The sequence below is a fragment of the Carassius gibelio genome, chromosome B15 (assembly GCF_023724105.1).
Source record: "Carassius gibelio isolate Cgi1373 ecotype wild population from Czech Republic chromosome B15, carGib1.2-hapl.c, whole genome shotgun sequence".
Lineage (NCBI taxonomy): Eukaryota > Metazoa > Chordata > Actinopteri > Cypriniformes > Cyprinidae > Carassius > Carassius gibelio.
This window is the reverse complement of record NC_068410.1, coordinates 28,259,627-28,280,463: the sequence shown is the minus strand read 5'-3', so window position 1 is coordinate 28,280,463 and position 20,837 is coordinate 28,259,627. Positions and strand designations below refer to the sequence as shown.

Below are 20,837 nucleotides of genomic sequence, written 5' to 3'. Positions count from 1 at the left end.
CATTAACTCTTTTGCTCGATATGATTAGCATTAATTATAAATTGTAAAACCAATTATTCACCATTGTCTTTGCTCTAGGATCGTTCAATATACTGGAACAATATTAGGCCATATTATTAAAAAAAATATTTATAAAAAAAATATATTTTATTGTTTTAGGGTTTTATGTTTTATTTTAATAAATAGTAATGAACATACAGTATATCATATATAATATTGGCCATTATTAGTTAACAGCCATAACAATAAAATACTTATCAACTTTGCAGATTAATATAATACAAATGTAAAATTATTACATTTTACTTTTACCATATTAATTTTTCCACCACTTAATAACAGCAGTAAATATGCAAGGGCATTCATTACACAGATTTTTAATACAATAAAGTTTTAGGCACTTTGAAGTGCTGTAACGCACAACCTCTTGTGAAAAGTCCGGGTGCTTTATTATAAAAATAACAATTCTGGTTATGGTTTTGGGAACTTCACATTGTGCCTAACATGCTACTGCAACAGTTTAATGCACAGAGTGTCAAACATCAACACGATCTTTATTTAGTGTCTAGTGGTCCATTTATTGTACACACAATTTGGAGAGTCATAACGTTTTTAAGATGATGCCATCAACATAAAAGACAAAGTTGGCTTTTGAGGGCCAGATTCATGAATCATGTCTGATGTGGGCAGCATGAGCCATATAAAGCAAGACAGGCCATAAAATTAACAGCATGAGTGGACAGAGAAGACATTGATGCAGTAGGCGAGACAGTTGTGCCCTGTGCTGTGGACAGCAGGTGTCCAAAGACGCTTAGTCACACGCCAGCCTTTTACGGGGGTGTGTGATGAGGACAGGCGTGGAAATGCCCAGACTGCACTCCTCTGCCAAGACCCACACAAACCCGTGCTTACTTTCAATGCTTCTGCGTTCTCGCCTGTCTTCTGTAATATAACACCTTGCTTAAAGTGCCTGTACATGTCTTAAAAGGTCACAAAGTTTACTGGAATATTTTCACCTGACAGTTTCTCTACTGAACTAAAGAGACAAAGCTGGGTTGTAAACTCAAACACCCATAAAAGAGAGTGTTTCACAAGCTGCAGTAACAACATAAAACAGTAACAATTCAAGTCATGATGAAAGTAGTACATTTTAGTAACAATTTAGTATTTACTTTAAGTGATTTATTAAAGAGAACGGGCTCATTTGTACCAGTTCATAAGCCGAAGAATCATTCATTTAAGAATCCGACTAGACTGGTTTTACGGTTTTTCTGATTTACTAAAATAAATGTCTAAGAGTCTTTCATTTGAGAATTGGACTACATTGGCAGAAGAATGCAGTACATCTACACTGGCTGCACTGTATGTTTCTGATTTCCTAAAAAATCAGCTCAAAAGATTCATTCATTTGAGAATCAGACTACACTGGTTGAGCAGTATATTTCACCAAAAACGATTCACCAAGTCACCAAGACGATTGGATCATAAGAGTCATTTATTCAAGTAATCAGCCCACACTGACTGCACTTACTGTACAGTATGTATTAAAATGGCTTCTAAAAACATTCAGAATCATTCACACAGATTGCACTGAATCCACTCTTTCACTAAAATGAAAATTCGGACTACATAAGTTTCAGATTCATAAAAAAAATGAAGAAATCAGCTCATGAGAGCCACTCATTGTTCTTCGAAATGACAAGTAACTTATTCCAATAATCTTTGTTTTATTTACAACAAAAATCAATTTAAACACTGTATAATACGCCATACAATTTTAGAGAGATGCTGAATGCACTTAACATCAGCTGTGCGAAGCCAAATCATTAATGATCAACAACAAAACAAAAATAAATAATGTACTCTTCATAATCCGTAAATGCACAGGTTGCTGTAAATGTGCACAAAGATGTGGACAGGTAATCGTGTTTACAGAATAAGCTCTATTTTGTGTTCTTTTTCAGTCTTAGCCCATTTCCTGCCATGTGATGAATTTGAGTGAAAATCTGCACTATGTGATTTTATTAATGAGTCTCTAACCATAGGGTAACCATGGTAATAAGGCCCAAACAGGAGACTTATAAACAATAGAGACTATTCCTGTGAAATGAGAGAAAGATAATAAGGACATAATGTGCGCTATTAGTGTGTGCATGTGGGATGGAGGTGATATGAAAGGGGAAGATGGCCAAAAATGGTGTTTTGCAAAGATGGAAATGTAAGAAGTTACAATGTCACAAACTTCAAAATACTATTAAATTAATAAGACGCATCATTTTGCATTTTTCCCCCATCTATATCCCCAACTGTGGTATAATAATAATAATAATAATAATAATAATAATAATAATAATAATAATAATAATAACATATAGCCTCTCAAAACTTCTTGATTTAACAAAACAGCTGCAAGAGCATCTGTTCAATAAATGATTACCAGTTATTAATAATAATTATAGATTTGTATTATTCATATTTGGTATTATGTGCATGAAACTAAAAATAATGTAATAAAAATAATGACTGGAAAAAAGTTACAAAATGTATTCTTTCACCATGTAATATTGCTCATTAGACCACTTGATGACAGTTTACATTCACCTTAACAGAAAAATATATCTAATATTTTACAACAGCTTTGAATATCCAATCAGAATATTAATTCAGTCAAATTAAACTTTCTGTTTTGTAACACGCATTTGCTCCTGTGTCCTTGATAAGAAGCAAGAAAAACTCAAAATGTTCAGGCCATCATATAACTGATAATAATAGTAAATCACCTGCTCTGTGGATAATTTCTTTAAAAGCTTTATTTCTGGGTCTTGTGAAACTGTGAATAATTCATATAATTCAGCAGTTTTAGAGCGGGAGACTGAGGAAAGAGAGAGAAGGAGAGTTGTCTGGACTTTAGCATGTCAATCACTGTATTGCTGCAGACAGTTGAAGCCGTTATTAGGGATGGCTCAGTATCACTTTTTCATCTCCAATAATGGTAACAATACAGCAGCTTAGAATATCTGCCAATACCAAAGTTTTGTTTTTATTTTGATCAGTTTCAGAATATCTACCTCATTAAACGTTAACCATATAAGCTGTCCCATGCATGTACCATAGTGCTTGTAGCTGAAGCTAATTTGCAACACTTGTCCCTTATATAAATTACAGTTATAAAAAAGCAAGTAGTACACAAATTTATAATACAAGTACACAAATGTGTATCAACCAAGATACTTTTTAAAAAAGTATTATAATTTGCTATCGATTTTAAATAGTCAGGCAATGAATTCCAAAATCGTACACTTTTCAGTGAGAGGACAGCCTGAGCAAATTATGTTTTACAAAAAACTGCTCTAGTGGATCTACTCCTCCCTTGCAATCTTTAAAAAAATGTCGCGTAACAGGGGCAAGACTATCTTAACCTTTATATACAAACTTTACATGATGAAAAAAGACAAAGTGAGCAAAGATCAAAATCTAGCATTTACTTGGGATCTGACAATTATGGTATCTTATTTGTTTTCTATCTAAAATTTTCAAAGCTCTATTGCAAAGACATTCAACATGATTAATTATGGATTGATTTGTCTGAGCCCTAATAGCTAATCCATATACCATATGTGATATCACCTAATATAACAACAAAAAAAGTATGATCATATGTTAAACAATTTCTTATTATTCTGAAGCTTGTAAGATTTACCTTAATTGTTTTACGCAACTTTTTAAAATGACTTTTAAAATTTAACTGCGAATCTAAAATCATAAAAATATATTTTTCTTCTGATACCTGTTCTATAATCATCTTTTATTCTAACATTTAATGATACATTATATACATTTAAAGAATAATGGACATTCTTTGTCTTTTTAGTATTTAAAGTAAAAAAAAGAGGCATCAAGCCAAGCTAATTCCTACCAGATACGTAGAAAACCGTGCCATCAGCATACGTCTGAAGACTTGCATCAGGATACAATTCTGAATGATCATTAATATAAATGCTAAAAAGAATCTGCCCCAAAATGGTTCCCTGAGTAATTCCTATATCAATATAATGAGTTACTGACCTCACATTACTAATGATAACACTTTGTTCATTACTTCTTTTTTTTTTTTACTACGAATCAAACAATAACAGACATCTTTTTGATATATTATACTTTGTTATTTTTGACATTCAATATTATGATTTACAGATTACAGATTGTAATTTTCTTTTTTCAGTTCCAAGAGTACTGCAACAACAAAAATAGATCCTTTATCAAGTGATCGCTTAATATTTTCTAATAATAAGCAAGTAGCTGTTTCTGTGGAATGGTTATGTCTAAAACCAAATTGTAAAGTGAGTGTAAAAGATTATTAGTCTCTACGGGATGCAAAAATTGTTCTGATACAACTAGGGTTGGGAACCTCTTTTCTGTTTTTTTTTTTTTTGTTTTTTTTAAGAACCGGAAATGTGAGCAATTTTGAGGTTTCGTTTCTGAAAACGGTTCTGATGTGACACGTGATCAAGGGCTGTGAGCAGCCTTGCACCAGTGATCTGATGTATCAGCGTTTCCCGTAAAGGATGTCACAAAGCAAATAACATAAATGCTGCCCTGCCTCTTTAATTACTCAACATATTGTTTCAAATGAAGCGCACTCCACCGTGCTGCATTGGGACTTCAACTGTCGAACACATTTCCCTAAACTGTACCTGCACTTGCGCCTTTGATAACTGTGCACATAGTTTTGTCTGACTGTACATTCCACTAGATTACATTATATTTGTCCCATATTGTCATTAATATACATACTGACTTCAACTTGGACCACTACATAATAGACTGATATTGTTATGCAAGTATGAAGGATAGATTAATTAATGTACAGGTTATTTCAAGGGTGATAAACAAAGTGATAGAAAATATTCATTTTCATGCATTATGTTTAAAAATGTGGAAACCACTCATTGCATCACACCATCTCCTGACTGCATTATTTGTAAAATAGGGGCTTTATGGAGAGTATGTATACATGGTTATACGTATAGTAGCTTATAGTTCATTAATTTAGGGAAATGAACAACTGTCTCAGCCCTCAAGGGACTATTTGACCAACCAGCTTAAACCTGCTTGAAAAGCAAAATGTTATAGACAGTGTAAAAAACATCAACTTTGAAGCACATGCTGATTGGTGGACTAGAATTACTCAATATTACTTACTACTGTACCTTCCAGCAACACTACATTCAATGAAGGTAAAATATTAAAAAACATAATAGTTCATTTAAATGGAACTGGAATCGGAACCTCAAAATTTGTATACGGTAATATATGTTGAATTTTGACATTGCCAACTTTTACAATTAAGTTTACAGTAAGTAATATACAGTATTGAGCATTGAGTATTGTGCATTTTTCCATACCACTATTTTTAAATAGTTGTTTAATGATTTTAATGGAACTGAAATCTCGAAATTTTTCTAATGATTCTCAACCCTAGATACAACCCTCTCCAGCACTTTGGAAAGAACTGTAAGAAGACTAACTGGTCTGTAGTTAATAACAGAATCTAAATTCCCAGATTTGAAGATAGGCTTAACCAATGCTTTTTTATCCAACTATCAGGGAACTGCTCAGTTCTGATACAAAGATTAATAAGATGAGTAAAAGGCTTATAAAAAAAAAAAAGTATTTTGTAAATGTTTAATATTGTGTAAATATGGGACTTTAATGAATAATAGTTAGTAAAGTAAAAATAGTTCATTGTTCTTTACTGTAGGAATTTATGGTGTGGACAACAACCATGAAAAAAAAAAAAAAAAAAAAAAAAAAAAAAAAAAAATCACTCGTCACAAAATAAAAACTTAAAGTAAATATTTCAGGGACCTTATAACAAGTTTTTTTTTTTATTCTGTGTTAATTTTGCTATATTTTCACATGTAAAACAATGATTCATGATTCCTCTTTTACCACTGTCCGCTTTTGTGCAAAGTCTCCTATTAGTTCTCTCCCAAGTGTTTCCATTATGTCTGAGAATGATTCGGTGTGTTCCGCATCAACTTGGATAGAGTTTTAGCATGTTCACTGTCATAACCAAAATCAGCATGCTGTTTGTTAGACGTGACAACTGCAGTAGGGAGAAGAGTTTCTGGGAACATAAATTTGACAGCTTAATATACTGTCTGTTCCTCAAAATAAAGCTATTGAAATGTCAAGTGATAGTGTTTCAAAAAGGAAAATAGCAGAAACAGTAATGGAAATGCACCTATGGAGATTCTACTGTGAAAGCTCTAACAGATAATAATATCCTTATTTAGCTCAAATCAGTTCAGGATGTCTTCAGAAGGACTAGAATTGTTCTTTTATAATAGTTTTTTTGTTCTTTTTAGAGCATGACAGTAACAACCGTAACACATAGTACTAGATCTTTAATATTGGAATAATATCAACACAGAATATTGGATTGCACATCCCTAGCATCCCTTTGTATTCAAGAAAAACGTAAAGAAACAGTTTTCGTATTCATTCTCACCTGCTCTGCAGTGTACTGCTGGACACAACTGTAAATGTGGCTAAGCCCAGCTCTGGTCAGCACGAAAGATGCCTGCTCATTGATTAGAGTGTCCAAGTGAGCCTCAATCTAGAGTAAGTGGCCAATAAAAATACATACAAATGTATTACATTTTAACTCAGTTTGACTCATCACAATTTAAACTGATCTAGATTATCTTATAATTTTATAATGTAACACACCTGAAACTCAAGCATTTCTAAGCGTTTGTCTGTGAACTCAAAGAGCGCTAATGTGGTCTTCATCATGTATAGGGAGTTCACCATGTAGGTGGCCATATCTGCTGTGCCCAGGTTACTGGCTGATACTGTGCACAGCTGCAGCAATGGGTCAAGGATGCAGGACAATACCTGAGAAACAGCATTGAGGATGATGGGATTAACAAAAAGCAAAAAAAACCAAACAAAAAAAAAACAGTGGCATAAATGTTTATGTCTGACATTAACATGAATAGAGTACTCCATGCCTAAATAGAATAGTGTGTAATATTATTAGTCTACTAGTATAGTTTATAATATTGCACATGTATAAACATAAATTCAAATATATTAAGACAACCGATTCATTTCTTGCATGAAACAACAACAAAAATCCACTTCTTCCACAAAATAATTTACATAAATGTAAAGTAAATAACGTTGACAAACAAAAGAGAAACAGTGACCTTTTTTTCTGACACATTCTTTATATCTGCCAAATTCCAGTCATTAAAAGGTGGATACATACCGGATTTTTTGCCAAAAAACTTGAAAAGAAAATTCACCTGTGCAAAGTCAGCCTGACGGGCATCAAGGGGCAGAACTGATGAATCATGGGAGGCCAAAACCTCCCTAAGGAGAGACAGAGTCTGAGTAAGGGAGGCAGTGGGACCCAGATCAGGAGGTGGAAGTTCTACCTGAGAAAACATGAAAACAAGAAGTCCTTTAAAAATCGTAAAAAAAAAAAAAAAAAAAAAGTAATACAGTACATATAAATTTCACAGGAAAACTGAAAACGTCTATTGTAAGATGTATTAATATCAGTGTGTATAAAGAGCATTTTTAACGAAAAAAAAAAAAGTGCATCATGTCACTGACCATCTGAAAACACATTTAGTAACTCCATACATTTTGACCTTTAAGAGCAGTATTTACAATTCAAGACCTTCAAAATCAAGCCAGGCATGTCTGACAGCGAGACTGGCACCTCTGAAAGCTGACTAATAAACAACCTGCTTGCGAACACTAACTAGAGCTCTGCTGCCTCTAATATATCTTATTAGCTCAGACTTGTGTTCCTGGCACCGAGCAGCGTCAGGGAGTGAAACGTAACGTCCTAAGCCTGAGGTGATTTGATTAGTGTGCTGCTAAGGCGATAATTATTTTAGAAGTGTAGAGCAGAGGCCATCTTGTTCTGGTTATTGATCCACTTATCAATGAAGTGTGTTTTTTTTTTTTTTACTAGCCTGTTCGTGTTCAAGGATATTTTGGGGATAATTTAAAATCCCTGGTATGAGAATGTGTTTTTTCAGCCTGTTAAAAATCTAATCCAACTGATGAATGAACGTGAGGCACATTTGCGCACATTTGTTATGTTGATCACTACAGAGCTATAGGGGTAAGATGCTGTGTTAGAGGACCTCAATGCTAGTGTATTCTGGGTTGTATTTAGACAGTTGCTAAAGTGTTTTCATTGGCTGGTAAGGCCAACATTTACTGATTTAATGGTATAAGTGTAGGTAAAAAAAATCAGAATTTTTACACCTTTTACGATATGTGGGAAAAGTAGAACAAAAGGAGATATTTGAGAAAAAAAAGTATTGTTTGAATTCTATTATAGCATTTATAAAAATAATTTGTATATTTTCAGAATATTTTTATATTTCAAGTTTCAGTAATATTATCTGCTTTTTTAAAATCAGTTTTAGTTTTTTGTAAATATCTATATACAAGTTTATTTGAATGTTTTAGTGATTTTAGTACTTGAACTTATATATTTTAGTTAGTTTCCAAGGCAACATTTCTAATTTGTTTAACTTCAGTTTAAGCTTTCCATTTTATTCATGTCAGCTTTATTTCAGTTACCTCACAGTTCTAGTTTTATTTAACAAAAACAACATTGAAAGGTACTTACTTTATCCATGAGGCGACTGGCGTGAAGACCAAGGCTGTTGAAGAACATCTTCTTACTGAGCATGTGCATCTCATCAATGGTCATCAACAGAGAGGAAACACTGGTACCCATGATACCACTGAGAGAGAGACTTATGCATTCAGAAAAACTGGAGCATCTTGCAATATGTTATACCTAAAACTGCATCTGTATTTTTGGATCTCTGTTCCTCAGTAAAAGAGAAACGATTTGTCTTCCATCAAATGTAGTATAAAAGTATAAAATACAATAAAAAGACAATCAACCCAATAAAGTAATTCGCTGACATGTTTGTGTACCTGATGGTGTGATGGTAGAACTTGAGCAGGTTGGAAAGTTTATACAGAAGAACAGCACCTGGCTCTGCAATAATCACTTGCTCAATTCGCACCTGGTAGAGAGAGAGAAAAAAATATAGAATTATGATTTCATTATTCTCTGTTGAGTAAGTAAAGGGTTTCTTGAAATATAGATCATTCAAATATGTGAACCTGGACCACAAAAAACAGCCAAAGGAAGCACAGGTATATTTGTAGCAATAACCAATAATACATTGTATGGGTCAAAATGAATTTTTTTCTTGTATGCCAAAAATCATTAGTATATTAAGCATAGATCATGTTGGAGAAATTTTGTAAATTTCCAACCGTAAATATATCAAACCATAATTTTTGATTAGAAACATTCAATGCTAAGGACTTAATTTGGATAGCTTTAAAAGCGATTTTCTCAATATTTTTATTTTTTTTGCACCCTTAGATTCCAGATTTTCATATAGCTGTATCTTCCCTAAATAATAACAAACAATAACCTTACATTCAATGGAAAGCTTATTTATCCAGATTTCGGGTGGTTTAAATCTCAATAAAAAAAAAAAAAAAGACCCTCATGACTGGTTTTTGACTTTTGTTTTGTCTGATATATGGAACTGAGAAATGTTGCAAGCAGAATTTAAACTTGAGCTAAATCACAATTAAATCACAATTATTAACAAACTGCTGTTATGCGACAGGTTCAGGCTGATATTTTTTGATTTTTTTAAAAGTTGAAATATCAGTCTTTATGACACTGTTTCAATCTCACCTTGAGTGGTCTGCACACTCCTTCAGTGATGTGGCCAACTACTTCCTGCATGTTTTCTTCAACCCCTATACAAACACAGCAGAACAAATTTATCTATAACGCAACTAGATTCAGAACAACAAGTATAACCCCAACATGAGTTTAACCAGTTTAAAATGTGTGTGATATTTTGTATGAAATCTAAGAACTTTCTAACCCTACACGGAGAGAAATGCAACTGAAATGTTCCCAGGCCAAAAAACATAGAAAGGACATCTGTAAAATAGTCCATGTGACATCAGTAGTTCAACCATAATTTTACAAAGCTACATTAATATTTTTTTGTGCAAATTAAAAAAGAAAAGAAAAATACTTTATTAAACCATTTTTCTCCCTCAAGAGAGTTCCTTGTAAGCCTGCGTCACAGTACTCTTGATAAAGGTGGAAGATGGTAACTCCGGGGAGAAGAACAGTTGAATAAAGTCATTATTTTCGTTTGTTTTTTGCGCACAATTTTCTGGGCCTGGGAACATTTCAGTTATATTGCTGTCTATGGAGCATCAAAAAGCTCTTGGATTTCATCAAAAATATCTTAAATTGTGTTCTGAAGATGAACGAAGGCCTTGCAGGTTTGGAACTACATGAGAGTGAATAATTAATAACAGAATTTTAATTTTTGGCTGAACTATCTCTTTAAGGTTTTTGTCACATACAGTTTGGTCCGAAAAAAGGTATACTGTCCATTGTCAATAGCTTAGAGATGTATGAAGCTCATTTCACAAAGAAATGACTTTAACCACTAAGCAACATTCTGATGGTTAGTCAGCAAATCTGCAAGACCAACTTGGCTTCATGTGAAAGTTAAAATCTCACAATTCCTATTCGTTTGGCTAATATGACCACACTTTAACAATGGAGGCAAGACTTCAGCAACTGTACAATGAGTGAATGCATCCCACTTGGTTATGAAGAGAACTTTCTATGAGTGAAAACATTTTCACTTAAATATCTTTAATCTTTAGATGCAAAGAAAAAAGTGAAGTGATAAAAAAATGGGGCACTAGTCAAATGTGACACGCCCAAATCTAGACAGATTTGTGCATATTGAAAGCAAACTACTGTAGTTCTGAACAAGAAAAACTCTCTTCCAGTGTATGCACTGTGTTTGTGCATTATGAGATTTAGGTGGAATGACATGTACCTTGCACTGTAACTTGCTTGAGCAAGGCTTCCATGTGCTCCTTCTCCGAGGCTGTGGCTTGGTGGAGCCAGGCCAACATGTCCCCAACATACCTGGTTGGATGATTGTATGTATAAGCATTAACAAAGATAAAAAAGCATGGAAACCCATACACAATATTACTTTACCTCTATAATGGCAATCATAATCATATTTGATTCACAAATTTCAAAGGCCCCTAAATACGTTTTTTCAGACAGTTGTTAAAATGAAATTAAAACGAAGAAGTAAAATGAGAAGAGCCATCTGTGCTCTCTCTTGATGTTGTAGTTTGCTTGCTTTTATCACTTTAGGTTTTCTTATGCACTGGTTCACCAAGTTAAACAAGCCAACCAGACTGATCTCTCTTACCAACTGCTCAAAATGCAACTGCTGCTTCAACATGCTTAAATGGCCAAAAAAACTGATTCAGGGTCCAACTTGTGCAGGCCGTAAAGAACATGCAATATAAACTGAGGAGAGACTCGATGACAGTCCAAAAATGGACAACCGTTAGCTTGTTGTGTAATGGCCTTAACCATATAACCCAAAGTATATTTAGTTTTTTTACATGTATGCTTGGATATCCACATAGTGCACAAAATGCAAATTTCCTCATCATCATAATACGGCACAGTCAGATCTTCTTAATCATACAAACAGTGGCACAAAAACGGGGAATGCTGTATAAGCAGTCCATGGGCGCCACACATAGCATTTTAGCATTTTTAATGAGTTAAATTTATTTACTATAAACTCATTAAAGGGGTCATATGATACAATTTCAAGTTTTCTTTTCTACTTTCTTTGGAGTTTTACAAGCTGTTCGTGAATAGATAAGATACCTAAAGTTGCAAATCCAAAGAGATATTCTTTAAAAAAAGTTAAGACTCATCCACGCCCTCCTAAAATGGCTCATTTAAACACACCCTCACAGGTCTATGTCACTGAGTGGGAAGAGTTGCATAACACCACCCAAATGTTCACACAAAGAAAGAAGGCGTAACTTTGATTCTTGCTGTAGTATTGTTATTGTTGCTGCTGCTGCCACCGCCGCCATGTCATGGAGATGCTGTGTGTTTCGTTTTGAAAGCGAAACTACAGTAACTTAGTTTGGTCTTCCAAAAGAGGACACAACTAGAAATCAGTGGTTAAGTTGTATTTACAACACTGTTCCAGAACAGTTTAACCCAAATATTGAGATGTGTGCAGTACATTTTACTGAGGACTGTTTCCTGAATCTGGGAAGGCTGTGCACAAAAGCGGTTTCAATAAAGTGGGGCAATTGCAACTTTGCAAGGACAGTCTGGTGCTTCTGGCTCACAGCCTGTACGGTTTCATATTTAAAGAATTTGTTACTGACGATACCGTGATAAAAGCATAATCAATTAATCGCAAAAATCTTGGCAGAAATCTTCAACTTTTCCATGAATTATCTCTATTAGTAAAAATGAAAATAATGCAGATGTTCATTAGTAGTAAACGATGAATAAAAGGCAAATTCATTATATATATATATATATATATATCTGTGTGTGTGTGTGTGTGTGTTCTACTGTCTGGGGTCCGCCATAGGAGTTAAAGGGGATGTTACGTGACACACTTCCCCCCCTTTTTCCACTTTTTATTTTTTATTTTTTTACTCCTGATGATTTTGTATCCTGCCATGTGCAAGCTAGGGAATTGGTTTTTGCTCAATGACTTGCAGAAAGTTTCATGTGGGAGTTAGTGCTAGGGGCTACTAGAATCCGAGGGTGGGGTGGGTATAACCCTTGGCAAATGTGCAGTTGCGCCCCTACATACATACAATGTACGCTCATGAAAACTACTGAAGACAACAACAACAGACACCCACATGAGTGAGTGCTTGTTTGAGGGAAATAAGAGATACTTGGAACTCTAGTTTAATCAAATACAAAGCCATTTTGAACTCTAGTGCACCTGTTGAGTGCCTGTCTTCATGTGCACATCAAATAGAGTATATTTTGAACATATAATGTGATGGAGACATAATTAAAAAACAGCTTGGTGCTGAGTTGCACAGTCAGGAACAGAATGGCCAGATTAATAACTATTTGGAGTGTCTTCTAGATTTGTAGTTACATCTAATGGAGTTATAGATTTCCTGAGTTTTGAGGCCATCACACAGTCAGCTATCATTACATTGGCACCATATCCTTTAATACCAGACACCGGGGGAAAGTGCTGTTCTGAGAACCTGCGCTTCCCACTTTTATCGACGTTCTGCCAAGAACCTCATGTTCTCTCCTCAGGTTCCAAACGGAATGGGGGAGGAGGGCGTTCGAAAGCTTGACGGGGTACTGGCCTGGAGCGCGTGTGACAATCTATAGATTTCAACAGCTGACCTTTCGTTGAACCTGCACTAAGTAATTCTCTGAAAGAGGAAGCACTTCCCCTGAAAGAATCAGGTTGGGTTTAATGTGCTTAGACACTGAATTGGATTTTCAGCTTCGGGAGATGTGGCACATAGAAAGCATGGAGGCTTTGTGTGTGAAGATGTTAATCAGCAATGGAGAGGCTTTTAGCTGCTAATAACAGCGTGACCCTCAAAATGACCCCCCAATCATAGTCAGATTGAAGTGATTATTTTTAGCACGCAGAAGTGAAAATGTTATCCATTGTCTTTCCACAAGATTTTAAATGGAATTATTGGATGGGAGGGTTGGGATGTGCACTTGTTATAAGACTCTACCTCATTGGATCATGAGAGTGCATTTCTATGGGTCTTGGGGTGCCACCCGTTCCTCCGCGGGTCAGGGCGTCGATAAAGCCTCGGACAACAGCTGACCGCCGAGCTGTTCCAAACTCATCCAGTGTGTACCTGAGAGAATTAAAACAAAGAGTGATAATTAAATATGAATTCAAGAGAACATGGTTTGTCTGGTTAGCATGGCCCCGTTAGCTAATTGGTCGATCTAAATACACACACTGCAGACAAAATGGATCTTTCTGTATGAAAGCTATTTAAAATTAAATGCTTTTCCAAAAAAATATTATTTTTCAAAGCCACATACAATATATACTACTGTTTTACTAATGTCAATGATTTAGCAGTGCCTGAAATAAATAGGTTATAATGTAAGATTAAACTGGTAATAATGTAAAATGTTCCATTCTTTAAAACTTTTTTCTTTGTGATATTATTTTTCAAATTTCGAGTCAAATAAATGCAGTCTAGGTCAGCAAAACACATTTCTTAAAATAAATAGATACATTAATTTATTATTTATTATTAACATATATCAAGGTTTTCCTGCTTTTTATTCCTATAGTTCTAGCTTATTTAAATGCTTGTTTTGTTAAGTCATCTTAAGGCCCCTTGGCTGAGAACCAGTTCTGTGAGTTCTGAGGTCTCATAAGCAAAAATTGCAAGATTTCAAACCTTGCACTTCTGAGGGTCCTACTGCAGACCTCCTTGAATGACTTCAGAGATGCAACAACTTTGAACACAACAGCACATGCATATGATCATAATCCTAAAATTATCCTAAAATTATCCATAATCCTTAAGGGCATCCTTAAGACCAACTAGTTGGAAAGACTAGTTGATTTTTAAAAAAAAAATGTCATTTTTTACATCTAGTAACAATAAGATTAAATGGGCCACGAAACAAAACAGACATTGCAAGACCTTCGGAACGTCCACTGAATTCAGAAAGAGAAAAATACTTTATGTTAGATACACCCAGGGTCACACACACACAGACAAAAACAATGGAGGGCCCCATTGAAGTAAGGAAACGTGGCTGTGTTTTGATCTACGGGCTGAGAACGGCCCTGTGCAGACTAAACAGCAGTGACCGCAGCAGCCAGAGAAAAAGGGAGGAGGGGAGGGATGTAGAAGTTTGGCATGGATTCCAGGAACTCTGGAGGCCCTGTCCTCTCACTCTTTCTCCTCTGTCCTTGGACTCCCATAGATAAAAAGGGGGAGTGAGAGTGCAGGACAAAAGACAGGGGCACACAAACACAAAGAGAGAGCGAGAGAACAATAAAACATAAAAGTGTGAGAAAAAAAACCCAGAATTGAAATGCACAAGCCATTGTTAAAATGTATGATGGTCCTGTGACACCTTGGATAACAGTATGTTCTATGAAAAGTGTTACAAATGAAAGAAATACCAAACAGTGAGAGAAACTGAATATTTTGGAACTACTGAAAGATGCTTTCACAAATTGTCGTTACAGGAAGTATTGACAAGGAAATGAGATGAAATATGACAACTGCATAACTTTGCAAATATGTGACACTAAATATTCACTGTCTAATGCAGGGTTTTCCATTAAAATAAACAAATGGCACAGCACAATTATTTAAATTAAAACTGAAATAGCAATATACACTCCATACACCATACTAACAAAGCAAAAACAAAATTGTCACAACTTCGTAAATTTATTAAAAACAAAAAACTGAAATAAGTACATTGGATATGTATTAATTCCCTAACTAAATATTTAGCTAAAGCACCTTTACTGCCTCAAGCATTTTTTGTTTAATGCGACAAGCTTTGCTCATCAGCATTTGGCAATTATCTACAATTCTTCTCCTCATCTCTTCACCTCTCAGGTCGTGTTGGATGGGGGCAGATGCACAATTTCAGGATTCTCCAGAAATATTTGATTGGGTTCAATCCCAGGCTGTGGCTAGGCCACTCAAGGTCATTCAAAAAGTTGTCTTGTTTTCGTTCAAACATGCTAAGAATTGAGGTTCATCAAACCAAAGAATCTTGTTTCTCAGAGTCTGAGGGTCCTTTGTTGTGTCTTAACTGAAACGAGAATTGAGTCTTGCACCACACTCCATAAATCCTAGATTGGTGGAGTGTTGCAGTGATGTTTGTCCTTCTGTAGATTTTTCCTATCTCCACATATGAACTAGAGTGACCATCAGGTTATTGGTCACCTTACTAACCAAAGCCCTTCTCCATCTGCTGCTCAGTTTGGCCAGGAGGCCAGCTTTAGGAAGAGTCCTGGTTGTTTCAAACTTCTTCCATTAGGGGTAACAGAGACTACATGCTTCTGTGACCTTTCAGTGAAGCAGAATTTTTTCTGAACAACCGTGTTTCTGAGCTCTACAGGCACTCCTTGTTACCTCAGAGCTTGATTTTCAATCCTCCAATATGCATCAGCTGTTAGACCTTTTATTACGTCATGTCCGCCATTCCAAATCATACCCATTCAATTGAACTTGAAGTGTAGTATCATCTACAAGCAATATGAATGTTCCTGAGCTAAATTTCAACAGTCCCAGATAAGGGTATGAATACTTATGCAATGGAATCATTCGTTTTTTTTTTTTTTTAAATTTGCAAAGACGTTAAAAAAACATCTTGCTTTACCATTATGGTGTATGGAGTGTAGATTGATGTGAAATGTATTTCATTTGGACATTGTCCTGCTGAGAAATAGCTGATAAAATGTAAGAAAAATGTGGTTGTTCAAGATAAATTTTTCATATCCGTCTTATTTGCAATTCAATATCTTAGGACAGAAATAAGGAAGGAGGATAATTTTTTTTTGATGATGTTCCCTGGCATATTAGCTGTATTTGTTTCAATTTTGTGGTGATAGCATAAATTATCCAAAAGTTACACTATTTTGTAACAAAACAAGCATTTTAAAGGGGTCATATGATGTTGTTAAAAATAACATTACTTTGAGTATTTGGTGTAATGAAATGTGTTAATGCAGTTTAAGGTTATAAAAAAAAAAAAAAAAACATTATTTTCCACATAATATATATTACTGTTGCTCCACTTTTCCCTATCTTTCTGAAACACATACATTTTTACAAAGCTCATCGTCTGAAAAGTGAGATGTGCTCTGATTGGCCAGCTATCCAGTGCATTGTGATTGGCCAAATGTCTCAAGCGTGTGACAGAAATGTTACGCCCCATACCATACTGTGTTGCCGTCTCCGGGCACGATGAGACAAAACCAATAAAACCTATTACAATCTAGGCATTTGTTGCATATAGGCTATGGCTATTTTGTTACAAACTACAAATACTGGCTCATGAAATGTAACAAAATAAAATACAAAATACTGATGTGAAAAATGTATTTAAATAAAATACAAGTAATTAGTATTTTGAAAATACAAAAATACTCCCACAATAATCTTAATATGTCTTTTTTTATTACTGAAAGGTCTATAACACAAATAGTAGCAATAACACAAATATGAGAAATGTGTAAATTCAAAATAAAAATAAAAAAGCAAAATAAAAAAGCATGGGCATTTCTCTAAATCTCAACAGGGCCTGAAATAGCTCCCTCTGATGTAAATGGCATGTATAGCTAAGTTCACATCAATGGTGTGGTAGGCTGCCCTTAATAGCAAAACTTTATTGAAAGGTCAATAACAGAAATAGTAGCAGTTGCAATTTACACAGCCATAATTCAAATTACTACACACCAAGGAGTAAGCTCTATTAATAAAACATTTAGCCAGAATGAAATCTATTCACTTTAAATCAATTACTTCTTCATAATTACTACAGGAAAATGCACACCATATTCCTTTACTGAATGTACATTAAATTAATGCCTTTAAGCCTACTACAGTAGGCCTATAGCCTGACCTTTAAAATAGGTTTTGAGAGTGGGAGTATATATTATTCTCCCGGGACCCCTACCTCACTAGGTAATCAGCTCATTAGCTCAGATCAGTGGAGAACTAACGTATTACTGCAGAAAATGTTGGGGATAGTACTCCGGGGGGGGAATAACAGACCGAGAATTTTCATCGCAAAATCAAAGTTCCATTTTAATCATAATATATATGATTAATCATATTAATCATAATATGTGTGGGTTTGTTTTACACTCGAGACTCTAACTGCCCTGACCACGTATGCCTTTTCCATAGTAGATTCACGAATTCACATCTATGTATATTTAATACAGTAAGTTTATGCGTATTTGGCATGCTGTCCGGGTGGAGGACTCCGAGCTTGCTTAGCATGGAGCGTTCAGTGGAGTTACGGAAGTCGCTCTGGCGCTGTTTCATAATAGGTATGATGTCCTTTTATTAATGACAACACAGTGCATTGATCTCATAAGGCAGAATTATTTTCTCTATAATGCCGTTCAGTGTGCAATATGTGTGTGTAGACTGTATAATTTTTCACATCACAAAACACTTTACCTTAATGCCGTTTTTAAGAGGAGCAGCGCCACTTCTTCTCCTATGTTCAAAACTCATTCTCTTCTTGGAGGGATCCCGGTCTACAGGGTGTCACGTGGTTTTCGTGCATCTAACCTGGACATTGCCATTGCCATTCAAAGTATTTAAGTATTTGAAATACTCTAAATACACTCCCTCAAAATATTTTGTTACAAACTACATTTAATTTTTTCCACACCTACAAAATACACTAAAGTAATTAAATACGTATTTAAAATACATCTAATTGAAATACTGCCCATGTCTGCGTGTGGGCTTGATACAGTTTATTTACATTGCAGGGATATGTCATTTTTCTGGCTGTGTTCATTCATTCAAACCAAGTTGTTGTTGTTGCATTGTATTGACGTGGCTTAACTCAAACACTAATCAATCTTAAAAAAAAAATTCATTTACAGTTTATTTCTAATGTACAGACAGTTGGACTCTAAACAAAGGAAACTGCTTCCAAAATATTGTGAGAGACTGACACCTTGTGTTATATATGATGGAATTGCAGTCTATTTCACTGCAGGTAAAAGGTACAGTATACATACCTGAAACACCTTTAGATTTATATTTATATTTAGTCATTAAGCAGACACTTTTATCCAATGCAACTTACAAATGAGGACAATGGAAGCAATCAAAATCAACAAAACAACAATATACAAGTTATTCTGTACTGTGTAATAGTAGCTTGCTATATTATTTTTCTATTATATCTGTTTTCTTTTTATTTGTTATATAATAAAACATATATAACATATATAAAAGCGTCTGCTAAATGCTTAAATTTAATTTTAATTTTAAATTTAATATAACAAATAAAAAGAAAACAGATGTAATAGAAAAAGAATAGAGCAAGCTACTATTAGATGCCTTTTTTGCTTTTTGTTAGTTGTACAATAAATAAATAAATAAATAAATAAATAATAAATTATATATATATATATATATATATATATATATATATATATATATATATATATATATATATATATATATAAAATGTTTTTAAGGTAATCGGTTGCAAACTATTTATTTTAGCTACATTTAATAAAAAAAAGTGAAAGTTATTCAACTAAATTTGTTTATTTAAAAGTATCTTTAAAAAACTGATATTTTATATATTTTTTATATTTGATACAATCACACCAGTGTGATTAAAATTTTCAGTGCCACATTTAACCATCTGCTAAATTCAAATCTGCATTCGCTGGCTGGCACAGAGCGGGAGACATACACGTTTTTACAGTGCTGCAAATTTGAACCAATAATACATTTTTCTGTTGTGCTTATGAATACAATGGCATTTCAGATTAGTCATTAATGAATTCCCACTGTTTTGCTAACCGCGCACATTCACTGACTGAATGCTCTCATCAGAAACAACAACGTGCGGATGTACGAATGTAAGAACCAAAAGTAAGATATAAATTTTACACTGTAAACAGCTTTACTGATTACAATGGGAGTTTTTGAGAGTGCTTGAACTCTGAGACTGAAGTAAATGAAAATGTTCTTTGCTCTTTCGGTGTTGTTTGACTCAATATTATGACTTTGTTAATGCCTTTTAACATAAATCAACAGCTTTCAGTTACATGCTCACTCATGTCTCTGGCGATCTCATTCTCGTTCTGTTCTCGCGATATCACTACACTACAGCTCTCTTTCTGTACAATGAAAGTGTTAAGGGGTACTTAGTAACAAACCTTAAGTAACTTAAAATGTTTACATACAAATCAGTTATGACACCCATATCTGGTACTTATAAAAGACTGGTTTCTATCCATAGTTAGATTACACTATTAGGCTACTCTGCCCAAACGCAATCTATTAGGGCTGAATTTTGACACAGATTTCACGATTCGATTCTCATTCACAAGCTTGCGATTCAATTCGATTAAAATTCAATTTGATATAAATTCTTTTGAATATATATAAGGTACAGTATATGGCTGTCACTTTTGAGAAAAAATCTTTTTTTAATTTTTAAGACATAAGTGTTCATTGAATCTATTGTAAAATTGATTTTCCATGTCTTAAAAAAAGACGTTTCCTTTTTCAACGTTTCGGCATTAAGTTTCGTGCAGAATAACAAGCAGCAACAGGAGTGCAACATTCTCGAAAAAATACGGGGACGGCTGCCATTCCAAACAAAAACATCATTGCAGCCTTCAACACGGCTGCATTTATGATTTAGGCAATTCAACAATCTCCAAGATTATTTTAAATAATGAACAATCCATTTAAATGGACTTGAGAACAGGCCATGTGTGTTTTTTTATTGAACGTAACCGACACTTAGGCTAGGCGGCACTAGGCAGGCATAATGAAATGTGCAAAAAGGCTAGGGCCATTACAAATTTATTGGACAGGAAAACAAGTCGATCAACATTTTCAGGGTCCAGAGCAGAGCGTTTTTTATTCACTATACATCCTGCTGTTGAGAACACGCGCTCTGACCGCACTGATGTCCCGGGACACTCAAGTACAACTGCGCAAGGTGGGGGTATTACTGCCAATTTTCCATCACAAAAGCCGGTCGCTGTCAGCTTGCAATGGTCCTTTTCATTTCGTGTCTACCGCACCGCGAGACCTCCAGACGCGCGTAAACGCGTCTTTACATTGACTTAACATTGAAATTATTTGCGCCAGACGCTCTATTCACTTTTGGTGTGTAC

At 34.6% G+C, this 20,837-nt stretch overlaps 1 protein-coding gene across 1 annotated transcript in view; it reads right to left on the bottom strand.

The window, feature by feature from the left end:
* The window catches only part of cog6 (component of oligomeric golgi complex 6), a 67,821-nt gene that overhangs the window by 6,232 nt on the left and 40,752 nt on the right, over window positions 1–20,837 (bottom strand). The window contains exons 9-16 of the mRNA XM_052576095.1: window positions 13,678–13,806; window positions 10,947–11,038; window positions 9,767–9,831; window positions 8,983–9,074; window positions 8,666–8,783; window positions 7,317–7,448; window positions 6,736–6,903; window positions 6,515–6,622 (exon numbers count right to left, since the gene is read on the bottom strand). Of these exons, the coding sequence (XP_052432055.1) occupies window positions 6,515–6,622; window positions 6,736–6,903; window positions 7,317–7,448; window positions 8,666–8,783; window positions 8,983–9,074; window positions 9,767–9,831; window positions 10,947–11,038; window positions 13,678–13,806 (904 nt within the window). The remainder of the gene's footprint in view (window positions 1–6,514; window positions 6,623–6,735; window positions 6,904–7,316; window positions 7,449–8,665; window positions 8,784–8,982; window positions 9,075–9,766; window positions 9,832–10,946; window positions 11,039–13,677; window positions 13,807–20,837) is intronic.